Genomic DNA, 23,782 nt, shown 5'->3' with positions numbered 1-23,782 from the left:
TGTTATAGACAACCGCAGATTTTAACCGGAATGAACTAAATTGAGGTTAGCATTTGTTTGTTTTTCTCATTTAGCAAGCATTCAGTTCACTTCCAGCAAAGATATCAGTGTGTGTCAGCACTGACTGGAGTTATTTAAAAAAAAAAAAAAAGTTTTACTATTCACAGGACTTATGGGGTTTTCAATTCCAAATAATTGGAAGTGCTTAGGTATTGCTTTGGATTGTAGTGCTAAGATTCCTAGTGGTCACTGTTCAGCAGGAGTGGCTTAATTTGTAAAGCAAAACTCTGACTACTTCAGATGTGTTACCTGGTACACACTCAAACTAGTTCATGTGGAAGTATTTAGATTAGTGCTGTTTTTTGAAACTAACTTGTGAACATTGTTCCTCTTCTTTGCAAGATCTGAATAAAGTTGTTGTAATCCTTTATTTGTTTACATACTTCAAGACTGGAGTTGGCATACAACGTGACATGCTAGTGTAATTTTTTTTAAATCTCTTGAAAGTTTCTGCTTTACACAAGCCTTTATTCTGCAGCAGAGTTCAGCGGCCTACCACAGCTCAGAAAAATGAGGAGTCTCTACAACCTCTATTCAGATAATTTTCTCAGCCTAGCAAGGAAAAAACCTTTACCACCCTCCTTCTTATCTATGAAATCTGTAATGAAGAGAGGCATGTTTTCAGGCAACAGTGTTCATCTTATTGATGCCATATTGTTGTACTGTATTACTTACATAACTAGGAAAAAATAACATATACTAATGTACTTATGCTTGTCAGAGGTATTCCTCCTGGTACGGTTTGTGTTACTTGAGGTCAGTAAATAAGGAGCTAGTGCACCTGCTGCCATAGCCAGCGATAGAGAGGCAGAAGGTGGCTCCTGCATACTGTTTCTTCTCTGTATGGGTGCAGTATTTGAACATGTAGGTTGCACCAGTACTGTAACCTTAATGAATGGATCCTTGTGCATGTCTCTTACCATTTGCATCTAGATTTAGAGAGGGAGGGACATCTAGCACAATAAGCAGCAGCACATACAGTAGATGTACAAAACATACTGCACTCTACAAAATATCAAATTATTTATTTATATAAAATATATTACACAACAATTGTACACATGCACACACCCACACAGTACTTTACCACAAATTTAGGCCATTTATTTTCTTTAATTAAATGGTATAATCTAGCACGTAGTATCTTACAGTAATTTACAATATTATCTGAAGACACAATGGGGAAGCTTTGATCATTCATTTATAAACCTTCCATAAATTACAAAAAGAAAGGCAGTCTGAAAAGTATGTATAAACAGTAAAAACAATTTACAAATGGACAAGAATTACAAAATAGTAACAGCCAATGACTGCCATCAGTGTGTAAGATTGTTTTTTATTGAGATGCCAATGTTGCAATTAGTATTCTTATCACCTTTTGCAGCCTTTTTACTAGCTACGGCTTGTGTATATAACACAGTTTTTGACTTCAGACATGCACTTAATCTTGAATCTGACATCAACAATATGAAAATGCCTTTTAACTTAGGACTGCACCTCCACCAGAAAACAAGGTGGGAAGTAAAGGTTTCTTTATTTTTTTTTATGGTAATTTAGAATAGTGAACCAGGAACTCCAGAAGTAGAGTTTGTGACATTTGTATGACTGAAACTGGGGGTGAGGCTCTGAACAACTTAGACTGGATCTGATTTCAGTTTAGTGAATATGTTGACAAAAGAAACATGGGAGTTTTGGTTTGGAGAGGAAAAGAGAAAGAAAGAAAGAAAGAAAAAAGCATTTTGCTCAGTACTTTCAAACTCTCAAGAATTGTATCATACATGGAATGGAATTAGCAACATCATATTTGATCTTAAATTACTATGATTTAGGGAAGATGAGGACAGTTGAATACACAGTACATACAAAGTATATGTTGTATATTTATTAGACAGTACAAATCATTGTGCATTAATAAGGCAAAACATCAAGGCTGATTTAAACTAGGAGTTTCAAGACCACTTTTTTTTTTTTTTTTTAATGATTAAAATTAGACAGAATGGGGTGATCTCTCTTGACCTGAAATCAATGAACAGGTTTTTCTTTTTCACCTGACCCATGGTTAAAGGAGACAAAAGGCTGAGATTTATTCAGTGTGCTTGCAGGTGTTGAATAGACTTCAACTAAAATCATGTCCTTCTTGTCTTAATCCTACAACTTTTTCTTTTTGAAGAAAAGGAATATTTGCAATGCTACACTCACCTGCTTTTTTTCTTGCTGTTTTAAGCAATTCACATGATTCTATTGATGTCAGAGTTAAAAATGCAAAGGTTTAATAAAGTTGTACTTCATAGTCATGAAAGCCCTAGTTTTGACATTTAAAAAAAATAAATACACAGACTGGAAGCTTTACAAGTTGTCCAGGAGTACATGAATCATTTCACTGCACCAAGTTTTTTCAGCAGTTTCTTGCCTTTGGAAAGCAGCCCCTTTTTCTTTTTCGAGGACATATCCCTGCCTCTCCCGGGACTACCAGAACCCATAGATGACGTAGGTGACCCAGAATGGAGATGAACTGTGGGGGATGGTGCTCTCCTTGCTGTACCTGTATTCTCAGGAGGAACCTATTAGGTATATTGTTATAATTTATTGAATGTTTGAAAGCTTAAAAGCTATTATCATCAAGAAAGTTGGCAACATTATTTGTCCCATTACCCACTAAACAAAAGGGCTGGTTCATTTCTTCTGTGTCTTAAAATATGGGCGTACAGCAAATATATAAATTTTGAGAAAAAGTATAAACAATAGAAAACATGCCAATAGAGCCCTAGTTTGCTTATACTTTTTTAAAGAGTTGCCTACACTTCTTTTACTGTAGTTCTGGCCACAAAAGCCGCAAAAGGAGTTTTGCATTTCAGTACTATGCTAGTACAAAAATGAAGAGGGACACATTCAGCTATGGATTTAAGAAAAATAAATGTATTAATTACTAGGGATTATCACTGTATAGAAACCAAACTGTTTCCAGAAGAAATTAGTTCAAATGTTACATGATCACATACTTTTTGTCCTTTAAATGCCTTTTCTTTAAAAATGACTAGCATACTTTATATACATATTTGATAAGATGGCACACTGGCTTAAAGAAAAAGAAAGAAAAAAGAAAAACAAAAAAGCTAAAATGAACCTTAATTGCAATCAAAGAAAGCTTAAAGACCCTGACTGCTCAATGTGTATGCTGCAGCTGTGAGGTTGCTGAATGAAGGTGAATACTTGAACAATAATGACAGCATTCCTAAATATTTTAAGAGACTTAATTGTTTTAATCATCAAAAGCACTTGAATGAAAATGCTAAAACTACTTACACTCATCCTATCATAACTACAGTGCCCTACTGACAAAATGTAGTACTATCTGTTATGATGATATTGTCATACTACAATCCATGCTTTAGGGACCTGTCTTATCGTGTAGTCCAAGTTAAAATATTAGCAATTTACTGGTGTGTGCAACAGCGAGTTAAGCAAAGGGGCTTCAAGCCTACTTTGATTTTAAATCAAGGTCTAATTCTAATGAAAAAAAACAACTTGGTAAAGCACCCCAACGTACACCTGAAGATACCATATATTTAGTCTAATGCATTCATTGAGTGAGCTGCATGTTTCGTATTGACGCTTGTATTGCATTGGTAAACCAAACAGTTGCTAATATTTTAAATGTGCACTTTCTAGGAAAATCCAAGTAAAGTGTACCACATGTAGGTTTTTTTTCTTCCTTCCTCCAGAATTGTTAAATAGTCAATCTTAAGCAAACTGAAGTATAATTGATCGTGGAAAGGCAGATAATTTAAGTAGCTATATTTGACTGTAATGAGTTTCAAAACCAACTCTACTCTTGTACACTACAGTATACACCAGCATACGTTTCATTTATATGTTCTTTGAGGGTTGGGGGTGTTGTGCTTTTCTCTTGGTATAGGAACTTGGAATTTTTATATCCAAGATTGGCTAACAATGCAATATGCAGCTTTTGTTTGTAGGGTAGTTAGACATCAAACTCGCTTTTCTATGTAAACATAAACATTTAGCTCATGAAGAAATATGTTCCAAATGTTGACCTTCATAAATTGAGGTCTAATTTACTTATTTCTACGAATTCCTTTTTAAAGGATGTGTCTCCTAAAAAGCTAAATTGACTTAACTAGGTAGAGCAAAAGCATACAGCCTGGTCTTCTGTGGCCACTCATTTTGGAGACATATTTCTTTTTTTTCCCCCACAATTAAGTTTCAAGACTTGCATTAGATAGCCAGGTAGCTTTAATTGAAATCTCTATTGGTATCTTCAGTTGCTCACTTACGTGAAGGCTACATTGCCTTATTAAGGTGTGAAATGAACACTCTTCTTCTGTTTCCAAGCAGATGAGCAAAGAAATAAAAATATATATAAAATATATAATATATAAAAGTATTGCAGTGATGAAACAAAACCAAAAATGAGACACTAAACATGATTAGTTTTTCATAAAAGAGATGTCTTTGGGCAATTAATCAGTGCCAGTTGGAATAAGAAATCTAAGAATTAAAAGACTGAACACTGTCAATCAGCTGCATTTACTATTTGTATTTAAAGGGATCATACCAGTCTCATTCACAAGAACTTTTGCCTTCATCTAACTACTGCATATAGTAAGAGTCATTCAGAAGCATTAGACAATAACTGCTTTCACCAGGGACAAACTGTATAAACTCAAATTATAATTGAGATTCTCTAATGACTGCAGTCAAATGTTAGATTTAGATTATTCATTTGTAAGTGTTCCAAGCTAGTGGAAACCTAGATAAAGTCATTTTTTCTTTATGTTTTATATATTTTGAAAGTTAAATAATTTAAAATGGGTGAGTGGATTTAAAATGTTAACAGTTGTGTACAAATTATGAGACAGAATGGAATGGAAAATAAAAATTTAAGTTTTCCTTATTTGGTTGCTTACCCTTTTTGCTTTTGTACGCATCGGTGTATCGTGAAGATACTGCGAGGGTGCATCAGATAGATAGACTTCAACATCGTCAGGCACTTCTTCAAGAAAGTTGGAAGGAACCAGCCCCTTTTGTCCATTAAGTTCACCCTATAATGATGAACATTTCAGGGAATAAAATCAAATGCAGGTTGCCAATAAGGTAAGGAAATACTTCGACTACATCTCAAAGCCAGTGAGGAAGAGGAAATAGCCATCTAAGGTCACACAAGCCAGATTTTCCTGCTTCTATTTCTGTGATTTGGCAATGGACACTATCCATCAAATAAAAACAGATGAGCACATTTGTGTATAATTCAGGGTGACACTAAGACATGCTTTGAGTACTATAGCAGTTCAGTTGCTCATCCAATTTGCTATATACAGATTGTGACACAGTGCTTTTTTCATTTTGGTGCACTTAAGTCTGAACTATGACTTGACAACTCAAAGCTCATTCCCAATGGGTTTGTATGTGAGAATTCTCATGCTGTTTGACCAACTTGCACGCTCAGAGTTCCAATGCAATGAATGCGTTGACACCTGGAAATCACAAGTGCTAGTGTGCATAATGGAAAAAAAATTAATGCCTGCATTATTTAAAAGCAATAGAGAAATGATAACTGAAATCCCATGCAGTTTCTAGACTCAGGTCCTTAGGACTGCAGCATCAATGATAAGTGTCCTAGGCTTCACAACCTAAAAGCACTTCTGAGGTAATCAAATTATTCCTGTAGCTATCTGTGCATGTGGAAAAACTAAAAGGATGCAGACTGGCAGCTACTACTGGAACATTGTCTCTTAGGAGACAACTCTTCTGCTTTGAAGGAATGGCAAAGTAGCATGAACAGTTACCAGTGCTCAAAACTGAACTACTGAACTATTAATTTACTTTAATGAACTAATCATTTTTCATAAGGCCAGGGCTGCATGGAGGTTTTTCTCCCAGATGAAGTGCCTTATCTACTAACAGTCATTCACATAGATACATGTGATCAAATTATACATTTTCCAGCAAACTATATAAGGCAAAAATATAAAATGCCAGAGACAGCTTTGAGGTACATCAACAGCGATCCCTAAAATTGGAATGAAGTGGCAAGTGAGCCAACTTCAGTACTGTTCTCTTAGGGAGGGCAGTCTTTCAGGTTCAGCTCTACTGCACAGCTGCAGGAGCAGTGAGGCCCAGAGCTGACAGCTTGTAGCAGTGACCAACAGAAGCCAACTTACATAGTAAAACCCATCTTCATCAATTTCACCGAAGACAGTGATAATGTCCCCTGTACAGAATGTTAGCTCAGCCTGCGGAAAAAGGAATGTGTTTTGTTAAACAAAGGTTAACATTTATTCTTCATTAACAGTAACACCATTAATATTTTTTTCCCTCCCCTTTAAGACAGAAATTGGCGAACTGAGTTTTAAGTTGAAGTTTAAGAGCTTTTTTTTTTTTTTTTTAGAATGCTAAATCTAGGCACCTCTCTTATTAGGTTCTAGACAGCCACAAGACTTGCTGCAACAAACAAGCTGAATGCAACCATACCCAGGAGTTGCTCAAAACTCAGCTGCATGAAGCTGTGAGCAACCTGAACAAACTTTAAAGCCAGCTCTGCTGAGCAGGGTGAACTCCATGGCTTCACAGGTACCTTACTGTCACTCACAAGGCACAAACAGGACTAATGTCTACAAGACAAACAGAGGATGTTGATTTTTTTTTTTTTTTTTTTTCCTTTCTGAAATATGAACTGAAATTTTGGGGCTAAACTGGATTCTGTTCAATAAAGGTGTTAGAACAAGTATCTCCAGTCTCCAATCTGCAAACAATACACTGATCTCTTTAATTGCTTGGGGTTTAAATGTAATCTAATTCATTTTTAAATTTATTTTTTAATTTCTTGCGGCCATGGGAAGGAAAGAGAATGAATAAGATGTTTCCTATGTGTATGTTGCAATTATTTGATTTATTGCCCAAACTATTTTGTAACACCATAATTTAGAACCAGATTTGGTTCACCAAGAAATATAGGACAACTCTGGCTAAGTTTTAATGTATTAAGTCCCAGTTGTTTCAAAATTTACCTTCTTGTTTAAAAAAAAATCCAAGTTGTTCTACAAAGAAATTTTAAAAAGTATATTAAAAAAAATAAATTGAATAACTGAGGAAGCTCCTAGGTCTTCAGCATTTTATTTAGCGCTTTGAGTGTACACTGACATTCTTACCACAATGCATATATAAATGAAAATTGCATCAAATCTTGGTTGTGGGACTTACCATGTAACATCAAAGACAATGTAAAAAGTGATTCCATTGTTGCTGATGACAAATATGGAGAGATGGGAGACTGCATGTAGGTAAATGGAAGATAAACCCATAATGAAGATCTAGCTAATGGTCAGTTGTTTAAATGAAGATCTAGCTAATGTTCAGTGGTCACTTAAGATATCTTTACATTGTTATAAGAAAAAAAAAAGGATTAAAGACAAGACATACAGTCACAAAAGCTCAGATACATTAAGAAAAAAAATACAATATATTATGAATGCTGTTCCACTGTACTATAAGGTTCTGGTTTGCATTGCAGAAGGGGGTTGACATTTTGAGGAAAGGTAAAGCATGATACAGACATTAGAGAGCGTGCTTTGCTATCAGCTTGTCAGTGTGAGCTGGAACACTTCTCAGAAATAATCATCTTCTTAGACAGTAACATATAAAGAAAACTTGAAAACAATAAATGGAAAATAATCATTCCCTACTATTTATAACTCCATGCATTTTTCCTTATCGACTTTATATATAGAGACATGCGCAGACACACACACACATTGCACAACCATATATCTATAATTGACTGCATTGATACATATTAAATAAATATTACAAATTGAGGCCGTGAGCAACCTGATCTAGTGGGTGGCATCTAGGGGGACGGAACTAGATGCTCTTTAAGGTCCCTTCCAACCCAAGCCATTCTATGTTTCTGTGGTATTTGAACAATATCAGAAATTGACTTGTGCAGAATTTATAAGCCTTTACTATATATACATCTCTGAAAATATCTGACCAATGCTTGTAATTCTGATTTTTTTGATTTTGCATAATAGTGCTTACTAAGACCAACTATGTTTCAATTAAATTAGGATTCCACAAATGGTAAACACAGTAAACAGTTATGTCAATACCTCTACATCAACGTTAGGAGAACTTTCTCTTGGATCATAGTCATACAGAGCCACCATCCTTCTTGTAGATACTGAAGGTTGTCTGCCACTCCGTCTGTTTCTTTCTGTTCCAATCACAAGGAGAGGAAGGGAAGGAGAGCTATAAAAGTTATTTTGAACACAAAACACAAGGTGCAATTTTTCCCTGCATCACGTTCACAACAGTGCATTTGGTATTTCTCTAGCACAGTGGTAAGACACCATGGGTTATCAAACCTATTAACACAGATGAAAGTTTCAAAACAGCATGTGCATTTTGTAAGTAACTTAACAGTTGTCTTGCCCTCTTTATTCTAAGCCCTTGAATCTCCACACAGTATATATCTGCAAAATCAACGTTCTGAAATTTACTGCCATCCTTTGTTGGAAGAATCAGAGTTTATCAGGGTATGTAAAGGTAAATGCTCAGAAGTCAGGTTTATTTCATTTTAGTAAAACTTTTACTACCTACCCCCCTCCCTCCCCCCTCAATCACAAGGAGTTTTGTGCTTGAAATTATTCCTCAACTTTCTGCTGGGAGACTGGAATGAGAAACGGACACTCTCAGATGTCCCAAGACAAAAGAGGTTACCAATCATGTAAGTGGTCTGCAGTATTTTCAAGACTGACTACAAGAACCCATTCTCAAGTACTGTTTAAGATTCCTTTGTGGAGGAACAGAAGGAAAAGAGTAAAATAGTTTACAGGAACCAGATGACATGTTTACTGCTTGCTACTGAATTACAGAAAAGTTTAAAATGGGCCACATTTTAAATTCAAATGATTATTAGCATGATTCTTGCAGATGACTGCTGTAGCAAAGAAACATGCTTGTTAGTGCTACTTACATACAGGCATTGAGGGCAGGTCTGATGAGCATTATGCAGTGTGACAAAGGAAACGTGGGGTTGGGAGGCACCCTATGACTGCTCTGGCAGGAGGGTGGGCATTAAGGGCTCAGCTGATGTAGGAGCAAATACTGAGTGTGGCATGCACTCGCAGCTTTCACACTGCTCACCGGTTGACACTGAAGCTTTCAGAGATCACCTACTTCTGCAGCAGGTGGATTGGAGTTACCTTCCCAGCTACCATTGCAAGGGATTTTTACATAACACAAGGAGAGATCCAAAATGAAGGCATGGACTGTAAGAGATGCAGGACCCAATTCCCCTGTTTCCCAAACACTTGGATCAACCCGTATTTAAGTGATTACCTCAGAAGAGCACTTTTGATTTTGGAATTCTTCTCTGGGGCAAGACACTGCCCACAGTCCAGGGTCAAAGGCCCCTCTATGACCAAGAAAAGAATCCAGAAAGGATTCCGTATGTATTTGCTATGTGACACTATTTTCCAACTGCTGGTTTCCAAAGATAAAAGGCATTAAAAAATAAATAAATCTAGACAGCTCAAATCATTTCAGCTACTTTACAGCTTGAATTAAGTTATTGTTTCTTAGCACAGACCTCTTTTAGACTTTCTGGATCTGCGGTGTACAGAGCGTGTGCTCTCTTTGAAACGGTCACAGTTGACTTCAGGAAAGGAATGCATACAAATAAAAGAAGAGAAGATATGAAGCTGTTCAAAGTTCTGCTTTTAAGGATTTAATGTGGGCAAAGGATTAAGAAAATTATAGTCATATGAACACAGCAATGTAAAGTGTTTGATATGACATTAAAAATATGATTAACAACATGAGACAGACTAGCAATTAGAGCCTGCTTCTGCTAAAAGATCCACGTGGGCAGCCACCGTGACAGTAAGGATCTGAGCACATGGATCTCTTTACTATTCAGAATTTGTACTTAGTTTAAAATTAAGCCAGACTAACTGCTCTCCCCAATCCATTAATGACCGTGGTTTTTGTGTTTCTTTTAATTTTTATTTTAATTAATTTATTCTTTATTGTGACTAACAATTTAAATCCATAATAAAAAGTATATGGTACTTTTGAATAGCTAAAATATTTAAAGGTGAACTGCTGGGGGTAGGTTGCTAACAGTTCTCAGAAATGTCTCAGAATAAAACTCAGTGCTTAGAAATTTTGCCCTACCTTTGAGATTTTTAATCTCAAATTGTCTCCCTCTTTCCAAGATAAAGACTTTCTGATTTCTCAACTATTTCAGAAGCCGCTGCAAGTTGAGTGCAATGAAAAAAGATGATATTTGCAGAATATCCCTTAAACAGCCAAAAATTAAAATTACAGGGAATTACACGGACTGGTGGTTTCATTTTCACAGGTGTTCTGTATCGACAACTTCCTGACTTCAGTAAGAAGAGCACTGAGCAGGACTCACAGCAGTAAATTTCAAGCATAATTGTTTAGAAATATATTTTCTGTATTAAGGTATGTCTTCATGATAGAATTAGAAAAACATTTAGACACTTGTTAATCCCACCAGGCCTTCATTTGTGTTTACAGATGTAGCCACAGCAAGTTAGGTATCCAATTCCACTAGGCTTCATATGATGTAGGCCCATGTTTATATCTACTTTGCAGAATCATGCTGTGGACAGCCAACCTACTTGGGCACATCTGTAAGTCCCACTGTCTACCTGTCCCACATTTTTGAAATGTATGTGTAGGTGTATGTGCTAAACCTGGAGGAGCAGATGGGCAGTGGGGTTTACAAGTCCAAAAGTGGGAGTATTTGTTGTATTAACATGGCATTTCCCAATAAATACACAGATTTGAAAATACAGCAACTAAGAACTTAAATCACCCCTTCCCTTTCATGGGGTATAGCGATATTTAAAATATCTCAATATCTGAAGAAGGAAGAAGAAAAAATTGTCTAACATTTACTAATATGTTTTTGGATATGATAAGGTTTTATTCAATCTAAGAAAACAATGGTGGAAGACTTTGTTTCTTAGCAACCACTTTTACAGTTCACTTTTAAACAGGACTGAAACAGTTCCAGCCCTATATACTCTCTGAATTACACTGAAAGGTTTAAAACATATTGAGATAGTTGTTTAAAATTTACCTTTAGAAGGAAATCTAAATTAAGATACTTGCATCGCGTGCCTCTGTACAACACTGAACCGATGACGTAATGCAAGTGGTTCATAACACAAAATCATTTGGCCTAACTCTGCTTTTAAAGGGGTTTGTTACTGCAATACCCATAAAATCTCATATGTATTGCTATCCCAAATTATATTATACATAACCCTTTGCCACCATCCCTTTAAATTATTGGTAAAGTAGGAAAATGTAGAAGAGTAAAAATAACAACAATAAGTGACTCATTTTATGCTTTGCAGCAGTGAGCATATCACAAAGCACTTCAGCACAGCACACTCCAAAGCACAGGGATCTAGTTCTGTGTCTATAAATCTTTCAGGTAAGAAAAAAACATTTTTTTTAAATAAGAAAAGAAAGTAATGGGTGTAGTAGTGAAGATAAAAGTCCTTATTTGTGGCAAAAGGTGTGACCAAGATCAAATATTTGTTGAATAATTCAGATACTGACACAGAATGTATCCCATAGTGTAGTAAATTGCTGTAAAATTCAAATGCATCAGCATATAATAAAAACAAAAGGCAAAGCAGATCCAGCCAAGTTAATAGCACCCAAAATTAGGTGAAGTTATGCATATATACTTTCCCTTACCTATTTTCTCTACTGGTGTGTTCAAAGGAAGAAAACCTTGTTTTAGAAGCTGATCCATCATCTCTTCATCATCTGCTTGGATCTCAGAGACCATATTACATGGGATAAGACCAATTCTTGTACAGATTTCTCCACGATAGAATCCATCGGCATCTTTGTCCCCATAAACCTGTCATTTAAATAATAAAAGTGTTGGTTAATAAAGGTTTTAGTATTTAGGATTTTTAATGAAGACAGAACAGTTACCAAGGTATAAATAGGTAATTATAGTATAGATGTGAAATCTTTTTTTTTTTTTTTTTTTTTTGTTAGCATTGAAAAGCATAAAAAATAGTCATCTGAAAGTCATCAGTTTCCCCATGTGCTAAGTTAAAAGCATGCTTACCTATTTACATAGATGTTTATGGAATTATTCATATGGCACTGCTGCTTGGTGTCATGTGACATATATTCAATAAGAAGCATTTGCAAAACTGTGCCCAAGTTTTGTTATTTTGATTAGAACTTGCATATGATCAAAAATAAATAAATTTTAAAATGCCTATTTAATACTTAATAATATTTGATGTATATACTTACTTAAGCTCCAATAGTGTTTTTCCAGAAGACATTAAGCTACAAGAATAGCATGAGCTTTCATCAATGAGAACAGGTAAATCCAAAAGTTGTCTTAATTTCTAAAAATGCAGTCAATTCATAAAGTTTGCCAATGATACAGAGGCCTAAATCTAAGACTGCACAACACAGAAAAAAGAGATATTCTTAACACAAAACTGATGGTTAATTTCTGATTGATGGTTAATTTCCGATTCCAAAAAGAAAGCAAATCAATTGCTTTCTTTTCTTTAAAAACAAACAAAAAAATCCAAACCAATCCCTTCAGTTTAAATCACAGTTTGTAAAAACTGACCTTTTAATAGCCTCAGCTTTCTCAAACATGAATCTTTTTCAGTTTGAATCAAAACATGTTCATAACTTACCTGGCACCATTACTACTTCACACAATACAGCATGTGCGACTGTAATGTACGGACAGGACAGACTTCACACAACTGCTTGGGTAATGTACAAAAAGTATTTTGGAAATGCAAACCAATCCACATTCACATCAATTCAAAGAGAAATCAAAACCAGTAGATCACATAATTATTACAATGGTCCCAGATATAAAGTTAATATCACTCAGAATAAATATCTGGTGTGGCGACTCACTAGACTTTTCAGTGACAAATGTACTATCAGTGAAAAAATAACTAAAACACCTGAATGAAACATAAGTTCTTTTCCATATATCTCCATATTTTGGGCATAACTTTATATCATATCACTTAAAGAGGTAAGCAAAATATTGAACCAAGTATTTAACATATTAACATTAAAAAATTGTTATTTTTGTGTACAGACATTAATGTTAGGATCCAATCCAACACAGTGGAAGGAAGTATATATTTTAATAGCTTAAGTAACATTTTTTTATAGTTTTACAAATAAGTGTATATATTTATATACACTTATATAAGTGTATAAGTGTATATATTTTTAGGTTCAGTTTCAGATCGTACTTAAATCTCAGTTAAACCCTGGATTACCAGCAGCCCTTCCTTCTCCCCTCCCTCATTTCCACCCATTTTGCACCAGATAGCTTAGATACAAGGCTATGGAAAGAGATGCTTACACCTGCTGATTCAACAGGAAATCTGCTAACTTTCCAAAATCAGAACAGCAAACTGAACAAATTCGTCTTGCAGCTGCACAATCATAATAAGGCAAGCTGTGACAGAGGGCATGCATAAAGACACAGATGGAGTCTAACACTGTCTGCCACCTGAAACAAGCTGATTTGTCTTCTGCTCCCTCTTCAAGGAGCAACTTCTGCACCTTACACCTGAACAGCCAAAAAAGGAAGTTATTTTATCAGTTTCAAAAGAGGATGATTCTGGAAGAGAAATACCTAATTTTAGACCTTATTTAATTTCAAGTGTATATGTGCTAGAAGGGTTCAGTGATTAAAAAAATACAGCAGCAGTGGATGCATACGGAGGTGCAACACTAAGCTCTTTTACAGCACTTTTGCAGTAAAGAGGTCAATTTCTGAAGCAGTTTTTCCTATAGGGGTTGTGGCAACAGACACAGGAGGCCTCAGAGTCACAATTTAGTCTTTGCATCTAAATCTCAAATTGAGTCTTTCCTAGCTACTTAACGCAACTCTGAGATTTCTTCCTATTGCCTAATTATATTTAAGCAATTAGCAGTAGATATTAGGTTCCAAATCCAATTGGATTTACAGCCTGAACCTCTAGAGGAAAAAAAGATCTTGGACTCTTGTCATACAAGTTGCGCTCTCCACTGGAAACAAAGGACATGCTGTTTGTAACAATGGGTCCTTTGTTTCCTTTGTTTTTAGATCCCACCTTAATGATTTGTCCTTCTTTAAATGGCAGCTCTTCTTCTGCAGCATCAGGATTTGGGGACATTGTCAGCGGATCATAGTCAAAGAGTGCAACAAATATTCGAGTAGAAATATCTTCTGTGCCAGGATCTGTTTCTGATTCTTCATAAAAATCTGGAGAAAGATGGTCATGACCACCATAGCCATCTATGAAAGTAAATTCAGAAAAGAGCAATTCAGTAATTTGGCCTCATTTTTTCAACTATTTCATTTAATATTTGAAAAGTGTTTGGTGTTTCAGTGAAAACATAAAGCATGTCCTATCAAGTTTGGCATTTCTTTTTTTTTTAATTAGCAAGTTGTAATTTTTTAAGCAGTTTCAGTCTGCATGCACTGAACGTGGTGTTGATCTACACCACACTGACATTTACATAGGTGAATATAGCTTAGATAAGAAAGCAACTTTTGTTAGGTTTACTATAGTTTGCTATAAATTAGTGTAGCATGTTAAGAGTGACATAATGATGATTTTGATAGGCGTTAACATTACTGCAAAAATAACCATGCTTTGGATCCACCTGTTTTCCCGCACAGCTGCTTCTGCTCTTCATGGACACAAGAAAGCACATCCCAGCTGTGTTGACATACCATGTTTTAGGTATGAGGTTTAAAACATGGTTATAACCTCTTCTCTCCAGACGGGTAAGGAGAAATATATTTCGGTAGTGTTAGTTGCGTCAGGGATGGAACTACACTACTATTTTGCTTAAACAAAGTCAATAGTTAACATTGACAGCAATGCCCCAAACCCACCTGAACACTATAAAATATGATAAAATCCAGGAGCAAAGGTTAGCTGTGACTGCATTTAATTATACACTCATTAGGAAGGATCATCCGTGAACATCACAACACTTGACACTATACTGTTCTCAGGCCACTGCAGGGTACCAAATCAATTAGGACTTAAAAAATAAGAATGAACATGTTGTCTCATAGCTTTCAGACATTTCAAGTTACCTGGAGAAGGCATATAGTCCCTGATTCAACAACGTATTTGAGAATGGACTTCAGTAAAACTGAATTAGTAAACTAGGCCAAAATGGCTAACACTAAGTGACACTAAGTTGACAGGTTTCAAATGCTTTTAATTTTGTTTTGAAAGAGCATGTAGCAGTACTTTCTCCAAAAAACTTGCTCTTTCAAGACACATGAAGCTGAAGACCCAAAAGCACGCAAAATCACAAGCCACTTCAATAAAAATTATTTTCAAAGTCCCACTAACTTGAATGGAAGTCAGATACTTTTGTTCTTTGCTGAATCAATACCTATCATCCAGTTTGCACAACCTTTCACACAGATAAATTGAGCTACATTATGAACTACAATGAAAATGTAATTTACCTATATCATTTTTTTTCCAGTCACATTAATACAAGTTTTACTGTAATCATCTCTTATAACGAGTACCTTTGTTGGTAATCATTGAAATATTTAATATGTAGTATTTCAGAAAAAAAAAAAACACACACTTCTTTTAGCTTCAATTACAGATTTCATTCAACATTTGACATGTTTAAACTACCAGAAAAAAAATAAAACTCAGAGGGTCACAGCTTTAAGGAAACAGCTACTGACTCTTGGGTCCAAAGTGCAAGAAAGAATGTGAGTAGGGAAAAATGCAGAACAGCAAAAGGGCAGGGAAAAATTCCAGCCAAGAAGCTTTATGCAGGCACAAAGCACAGAAAGGGTGTGTGAAAGAAGTGCACATATGGGACAGAAAGCAATGGGACACACAGTGTGGGATTCTTCTCTATTCTGTTCTCCTCTCATAGTCATGTTGCGGTCTTTATGTGGTTTATACTCAGGCCCACCAGGCAACATAAAACAGGTGGTTGAAGGGGTGGGATATTTTGATTGTTAATTTTTAAATTAAAAATACCAATGTTTGCATCTGACTTCAACTGTGATTAATAGGAGTTAGGTGCAAATATGAATTATGGCCATATGTATCCCAGTTAAAAGCACTAACCTGTAATAATCTGACTCATGACAGTGAAGTTTGCTTCACTGAATGAGAACACAAATAGTCTCTTTATTCTCTCATTAGCCACTTATTCTCTTATGAGCTATATATCATACACATATATAATTGTGTATGTAAAATCTTAAATCTTTGGCTGCAGCCAGCCAGATTCCCAACTGATGTCAATTTCCTGTAGTTGCATTGAACTCACTAGCTATACACTGATTTATACAAGTTGGTGATCTGGTTGTAAGTCAGATATGTTTGCTTTGAAACCCAGCATTAATTTATAATTTACTTAACTTTCAGGGTCCATTTACTTCATTTCAAAAATCAGGAAAAAAAAAAAAAAAAAAAAATAAAAAAAAAAAATATAAAAAAAAAAGGAGTGATCACACACTGGAACAGGCTCCCCAGTGAAGTAGTCACTGCACCAAGCCTGTCTGAATTTAAGAAGTGATTGGACTGTGCACTTAGTCACATGGTCTGAACTTTTGGGTAGACCTGTGTGGTGCCAGGAGTTGGACTTGATGATCCTTATGGGTCCCTTCCAACTCGGGATATTCTATGATTTTAAGTGTTTCCTAGATCTATATATGGCCTTGGCTGCTTTTATGGGTTAAGTGTTAGACACTTTAATTCACTATGTTATGAACTATGAAAACTGAATTGTTGATCATGTAATGATTTCTATGTTGATGAAGCAGCAAATACTATCAGTAGTGGGTATAATTACCTTACTCGTGTAATACAAGTTTGCTATTATTATGTAATTTTTCCTAAAACTATGAATATTTTTTGTCTTCACCAAGGGACAGAGCCAAAGACCTGTGTGATTAATGAAAAGACCCTGAATCATCGTTTAACCCAAGCTGCAAATCAGATTAATGTTTGGTAACAGATTCCTATTATTGAACACATAAATCACATTGTGATTTACCAGCTACTGTTTGACCCTGTCCAATCTATATGAATCTAGTGAAAATGTGCTCATTTTGATGAATGGTTGTTCAGGTATATACAGTAAATATTGACTGGCGTTAGTAGCAGCGTAGCTTCACAGAGGTTCATGCAATGCAGTGTGCTCAGACTCTATTGAGTATGCAAAGGTGGCTGCACAGCAGTTTCAGGACAGAGGACTAAGGGCTGTTGTCCCTTACAGCTGAGCTGGAGAGACTTACCTGACAGCAGACAGGACTTAAGAGCTAGTTCCCCTGGCATTCTGCATTGCATGCAATGTTGTCATACATAACCGCACTTGTTAACACGCAGCTCTAAAACGTGTCTGTCATAAAGGATGAATAATGTTCGGCATACCGTATCTATATTCAGAGGCCATGGTACGCTGCTGAGGCCATTTCTTGTGTCCACCAATGCTGCGATAATAAGCTTCTTCTTTTACAGGTGAAATATTTCCCTCACTACCTGACCGAGACCAACCGCCTTCACTGTTACTGTCCATTGTAATTTCTACGAAGAAAAAGGGAATGATCTATTAAAACATATTGTATAGTCGCCTTTGCGGAGGCTCCTGCGGGCACATTTTGACTACCTTCTTTACTAACTTGCATATAGTAGGAAGGCTAAACACTGTGTAAGCTTTGCCAGATGTCTCAGCCTCTAGAAATCCTCCTTCAGCAGGGAAATGTGCATCTCCTTTTCTAAAGCATCTATCTTTTATTTATTTATTTTTTTAATTCACACTGTAAATATTATTTGTTAGATCTTTGGACAGGAATCATCTGTTATTATGAGGTTTAAATAATCCAACCTGACAGATCTGCAAGGAGATCTGCAACAGTATACTAACCCTAAGTATTTATAGCTTAATGGAGAAAATACTTCAAAGAATTTCCTATTTTAAATTCTGGAACATTTGGAGAAAGATTTGATCTTTGGAATCCTGACAACATTAGATTGTTAAAGGTCTTTCCTTCTAATTTAATTTGCCAATGCTGCTTTGAAAACTTCCCATCATTAGTGAAGCCGAGTAACTTAGCAAATACTCCAGGCATACATGTAAAGGAATAAGCCAGTGCCAAGAAATTTGGAATCCACATTTGTGAGCTGTATACTGAGGCCAACAACAGTTTCACATATTTAAGCCATCTAAAGTTTTACGTATTATAATGACAGACCCACCATAATTTCATTCTTCCAAAACCCTACTTGCAGCCATTATTCATGGGAAACTTCTCTGTTAGTTGGAGTTCTGAAGTTGCTTCAAGTTTATTCACCACTCAACTACATGCTTTTGTGTGCCATATTTTTAACTCACTTTTTTTATCTGACCTGCTGAGATATTTCATGTCTTCTAGATTATTTTTTCCCAGCAAGTTTCCAGGAAGCAACTTTTGTGCAGAGTTTTATCTAGTGTTTATATTAGCTTCATTTATCCTCAAAGTGATTTACTATGGTATGATGCTGAAAGTGAGAAATAATGCATATCTATCTTTCAGCAATTTTAATCACTAGTCTTTCAGTCAGAAATTAGGACTCTTGAAATTGAAGGCAGATCTGGCCTTCCAACAGCTTCCCAGCATTTTTTTTTAATTATTATTATTATTGTTATTTGTTGTTAGATACTGTTCATAATGCTCTGTAGTTTGCTTGTTATCAACATTAGACAATGTTGTAATTTATTCCAAATGGAATCCCAAAGGGCATCTGTGGATTGTACATAACTCAAAATACACTAATTCATGAAGTTGCACTGAAAGAAATAAAATCTGTGATTTTAGTTTGATTGTTAATCTGCTTGACTGATTATAAGAAACTAATTACTTTATCCGATTCCTAAACTGTTGCTATTGAACTGCTGAACAAAAGAGTCATTACTTGGTGGGATCCGTACCCTAACTTTGTTGACAGAAAGTGAGTTCTGATAAATTTAATCACCTCCATTATTTTTTAATTACAATCAAAATTAAAGGAAACCCAAAGGAATAATTAAAAACAAACAAACAAAACCTGTCTGCTTTCTTGCTATTTATAAATAAATAAAATAAAATAAATTTACACATAATATAAAAGAATGAATTTAGACACAAAACTTGGTTTAAGTAGTCCAAACATAAGCCAGGAATCTTTATTCCTGAGAAAAACAGGCTGCTTTCAGACTAGGAAAAAAAAAAAAAAAAGGATGCGACAATCTAACAACCTTAACACCATTATCTGAATGCTGTTTGGTTCAGCTAACAATAACCCATCAACAGAAGCACAGGAGCCTCCCTGGAGTTGAATCTTCCCCATACCATTTTCATACCAGTGTAATTCCATTGATATCTGAGGATTATCCTCATTTACAGCAGGATGTGGGAAGAGAATCAGGCTTCTGAACAGCTATGCTATACTGCAAATGCTAAGAAAGTTTCATGCATTACAGCTCTGCATGTATTGTGATCTACAGTTTCTTTCATTAATAATTACTATACACCACATATAAATATAATTGTGTCCACTAGGGGGATTTTGCTTTTAATAGACAGTACACTTCAGTACTGGCATTTTAGTGTGACCCACAAAAAGGGAAAAATATTTAAGATTTAAAAGTAAAAGCATTCCTTTATGATCAGTCTCTTTCCTTCTGATAATACCCATTTGTGATGTCACTCATCCACATAAATGTCAGGTGAGAACATCCTGACACTGCTTCAGGCTCCTCCTGATGTCCCTGAGGCTCATCCTCATGAAGTCCAGGTTAGGGACATAAACCTAACTGGTTTTACATCTTCATGGAGTAATGTTCTGCTAATGGCTCACCAAATTCTTTCTGCATTTGTTTTGCATGTGTTTGCTAATTTTTCAGCATGCATGTTCCTTATTTATCAGTCTAGAGTGCAAGTTTTAACAAATATGCATTTTTCCATAATGTCTTGATTCCATTATCTTTTCTGCACTACTTTTTGGATTTTCTGGTATACATCAGCATACGTTTTAAGTCATAAGTAAACCAGAATAGGGATGAAATATCAAATCTAGTAAATATATGCAAATTCTACTAACTTGTTGCATTTAACAGCTTTCATTTTTTTTTTTTTTTCATGCTAAATTCCAAAAAGTAGTCAAGAAAATGGAAAGTGAATGCAAAATAATGGTTGATGAATGGGAAGATGGATGGATGAATGGATGGTTGAATGAGTACATTTATTTTACTGATCATATGCCTGCCTGCATAGTAATTTGTTTTGGTAAGATTTGATAGTATCTAACCTTAACCAAGCTTAGAAAAGTTCCAATACCCATTAAATTCAATAAAAACCATCCCGGTGATGTTGATGTCTATTGATTCAGCCCCCTGAGAACCCAGTATGCTTACATTTAGCTCTTATTTAGATGGAGATGTTTTTAGTTCAATTTCATCTCATTTAAGTAACTAAGAGAAACCACAGCTCAAGACAAGTGTCCATTGTAAGGACCACCTTCCCAACTCTGAGGCTGCAAACAACAGAAATTCACCAATCTGTCCAACTAACCAATGGAAGGGACCAACATTGGTCGAGACCTTTGTGGCACTGCACTGCCATGAGAGGACCTTCGCCCTGCATGCTCCGCCCTTTCAGGCCGTCCTGCAGATGATGGATTACCTAAAAGCTAAAAAACAACAACAGAAAAAACAGGTTTGTAAGTTACATGCATGGTAACATTGTGGTTATATGGTTGGACATTGATCAGGTCAATCGCATTTGGAAGCATAAGCTCTAAAGGCAACTAAACTTAGTTTTTAACTGAAAGGTTAGCTGAAAACTAAATACTGTTGCCTGGCAAACCTGCAAAAGAAAAAATGGTTCCCTGATTTATGGCAGAGATTTTGCAACCAGCAGTCACATATTGGAACAAAAAGAAAAGAAAAGAATAATTTTGGAAACATTCTTTTGCCTTTGTCGTTGCTGCTATGACGTTATAATCTCCTGAAGAGTAGTGCAACCGGTTATGAGAGCTGACGATATCAGGCTACACTGAAAAGGCAAGCATATCTTTGTTTTCAGCTATATAGCTTTGTCCAGTTTGCAGCATGTGAACAAGGGTATATCCTTCTGTCTTTGAGCACACTGCTTTTCTATAATGGCCTTCAACTCTTAAAGCCTTTTAGAGGTTATTGAAACACGTAGAAGGGAATGTAGACACACTTCATCTCACACCACATCTGTCTCTTTCTGTTCACTTGCAGAAAACGTTGCTATTTTAATCACTAAATGGTATTATTTTAATGCTTTCCAGAGTTCATCATGCAGCCATTGAAATTAACACAGCTTGTGCACTAATTTCAATGGGAGAAAATTTTAAGGATCGTTTCAGATTAAACTGCTGGGCTAGAAGAGCAGGCAGCTGATTTCTACTGTTAGAAAAAAAAACAAACACATTTGATTTGAGATCTCCACTCTGGATTGTGTAGACTGAGAGGGTAAAGAACTTGTTTGGTCTTTTGGGAGCAGGGAAACCTATGGATGCATCTGTCAAAGCATGGAGACTCTGCTATAGACTAATGGACAGAAATGCAATTAGGCAAGATCACACAGAGGCATCCTTGAAAGATATGGAACAGCCCTGGCTCTCCCTTTCGAAGAAGCTGTTTGCCTGCATTCTCATGCAGAGATGCAGTCTGCAACTTCAAAGGCAAGAAGAGATGATCTAAAAAGGAAGGCGAAGTAGTGACAGTGCAGAGAGAAGGCAGAAAATGGAAATATGATGAAACCTGTGACTCCCCAAATCTGGGTCATGTTCACACTGGGGAGAATCTTGATTCTTGTCCAGAGATGGTTCATGATAAAGAGCATATCCTAAAAATTCTGAGAGTGAAATGAACAAAAACAACATGATGAAATGGATTCCTTGAGATATTTAAAATAATAATTACTGATGAAATATTTTTCCAATTAAAATGCAGCTTTTTTTTTTTTTTTCCTTTTTTTTTTTTTTTTTTTTTTAAGCAACATTTAGATGGGCAAAATAAATAAAGACAATATTTTGGAAAATCATAGTTCAGCTAACCCTTAATTAAAATTTAGATTCAGTTGTCCTTTAATAAAAGCAGCCATTATTGTATTTTTTTTTTTCTGTGGGAAAATCATTGTAAAGCAAATTAAACTGATTTCAGCATGATAAAAGAGATGACCATAAAGCAAAATGCGGAATAATAAAGAAAACTGAATGGGGAGAAAAAAAAGGGTTGGGGGAAATGCAGCAGATAGGTCCAAAGGATGGACTCTAAAAATTAACTCAGAAAAAAAAGAAAAACAGAAAAAAAGTAGCAAGAGAAAGAAAACAGACTGATTTGGCAAGCAGATGTTAGAAGGAAGATTTATTTCACACACCAGAGAGTCTTCTGCATCTCTGTGGGATGGCTTTGCAAGTGGACCAGCGGCCCTAGAGTCAGCCATTTTTAAGTCGGTCTTCCAGCCTCCCTGAACTTCTTCATTAGACAAATTATCTGTTCTATTACATCTCTGAGCCTCATACTTTTTCTCATAACTGGGCTTGACCTGTTCATTCCTGGGCTCTTCAAAGGAAGGACCCAAGTCACCAAAATCTTCTTCAATGCTGATTTGTCTTGTTAAGGTTTTCCTGCGAGCAAGCAAGGGCCTCATGCTTTTCCTGCAGGAACAGTTAGCAGTCTCTGCACAACAGCTAGATGCAACATTGGCAGAAACTGAATCACAAGCATATCTGAAAGTAAAACGAGATTCTTCTTCTTCACTTCCACAGTCTAGTCCACTGTCTGGGCTTCTCGATAAAGATCGGCTATATTTACATCCTTTGTCGTCTCCAGCAAAATCCTCCATGCCTGAAATTCTGTGCTTGGCTGCATACCAGAAGTTGTGCTGCTGGTCTTGATTGTAGGGCCTAGGTGGTCTAGAGTCTCTAGCTATTTTGGGATTCTTTTTATAGGGCATACCTAAACCCTGCTTGTATAGCAGTTCAGTGTATTCACCATCCTCTTCAGCTACTTCTGGAATACTGAAAAGCTTTTTACTGTGATGTATCTGTTGTGAAAAGTCAGGCTGTTCCAAAAAAGTGGCTTCAGTGGTCTTATTCTTATCGCACTCCTTAAGATTATGTAATGTTAAAAACCAGACAGGGAACAAATAGCGTGTGACAAAAATAAAATGGGAGGGAAAAGGGAGAAGAAAAAAAAAATAAAGACAGAATTAGTTTTAGAGCAATGGCAAACATAAGACATGCAGCTTATTTAGTGAAAAAGATGTCATGCTTTGAATGAGTATCTGTGAAAAATAAATACATGATTAAGAAGTTGCTGGGTGTCAGATACAACGTGAGAGGTCAGTACAAACAACTGAGTGATGCTCTAACAAGAATAAACCCATGCATTTAAAACAAAGCAATAGAAGCTGCATACAGGTTCCAGCATGGTGAATGAGAATGACATTAAAACATAGCACTAATGTTTAGTACTTTCCTTGCCCCATGCCAAATTGCAATTTAATTTTTCTTTGTAACCCGTACCCTTATCTGAGAATGAAAAGTCTGTTATAACAAGCTGTCTTGCTTTGCATCTGTGAAAGTACCGTATATATATGAGTAGC

At 35.9% G+C, this 23,782-nt stretch overlaps 1 protein-coding gene across 11 annotated transcripts in view; it reads right to left on the bottom strand.

The window, feature by feature from the left end:
* Positions 1 to 1,090: 1,090 nt before the first annotated feature.
* Positions 1,091 to 23,782, bottom strand: part of RIMBP2 (RIMS binding protein 2) — a 106,800-nt gene continuing 84,108 nt past the window's right edge. For 3 of the 11 annotated variants that reach the window (XM_032198695.1, XM_032198690.1, XM_032198692.1), the window contains 10 exons: positions 22,553 to 23,284; positions 20,714 to 20,831; positions 17,556 to 17,708; positions 14,235 to 14,419; positions 11,824 to 11,992; positions 9,671 to 9,736; positions 8,190 to 8,293; positions 6,243 to 6,314; positions 4,989 to 5,123; positions 1,091 to 2,621 (listed from right to left, as the gene is read on the bottom strand). In XM_032198695.1, coding sequence (XP_032054586.1) covers positions 2,433 to 2,621; positions 4,989 to 5,123; positions 6,243 to 6,314; positions 8,190 to 8,293; positions 9,671 to 9,736; positions 11,824 to 11,992; positions 14,235 to 14,419; positions 17,556 to 17,708; positions 20,714 to 20,831; positions 22,553 to 23,284 — 1,923 coding nt within the window. In that variant the 3' untranslated portion in view covers positions 1,091 to 2,432. Of the gene's footprint in view, positions 2,622 to 3,128; positions 4,403 to 4,988; positions 5,124 to 6,242; positions 6,315 to 8,189; positions 8,294 to 9,670; positions 9,737 to 11,823; positions 11,993 to 14,234; positions 14,420 to 17,555; positions 17,709 to 20,713; positions 20,832 to 22,552; positions 23,285 to 23,782 lie in introns of those variants that run through there. The other 8 variants (XM_032198700.1, XM_032198701.1, XM_032198694.1 and 5 more) reach the window with 7 other exon arrangements.

This window comes from Aythya fuligula, chromosome 17, assembly GCF_009819795.1.
Source record: "Aythya fuligula isolate bAytFul2 chromosome 17, bAytFul2.pri, whole genome shotgun sequence".
NCBI lineage: Eukaryota > Metazoa > Chordata > Aves > Anseriformes > Anatidae > Aythya > Aythya fuligula.
This window is presented reverse-complemented; position numbering and strand designations above follow the sequence as displayed.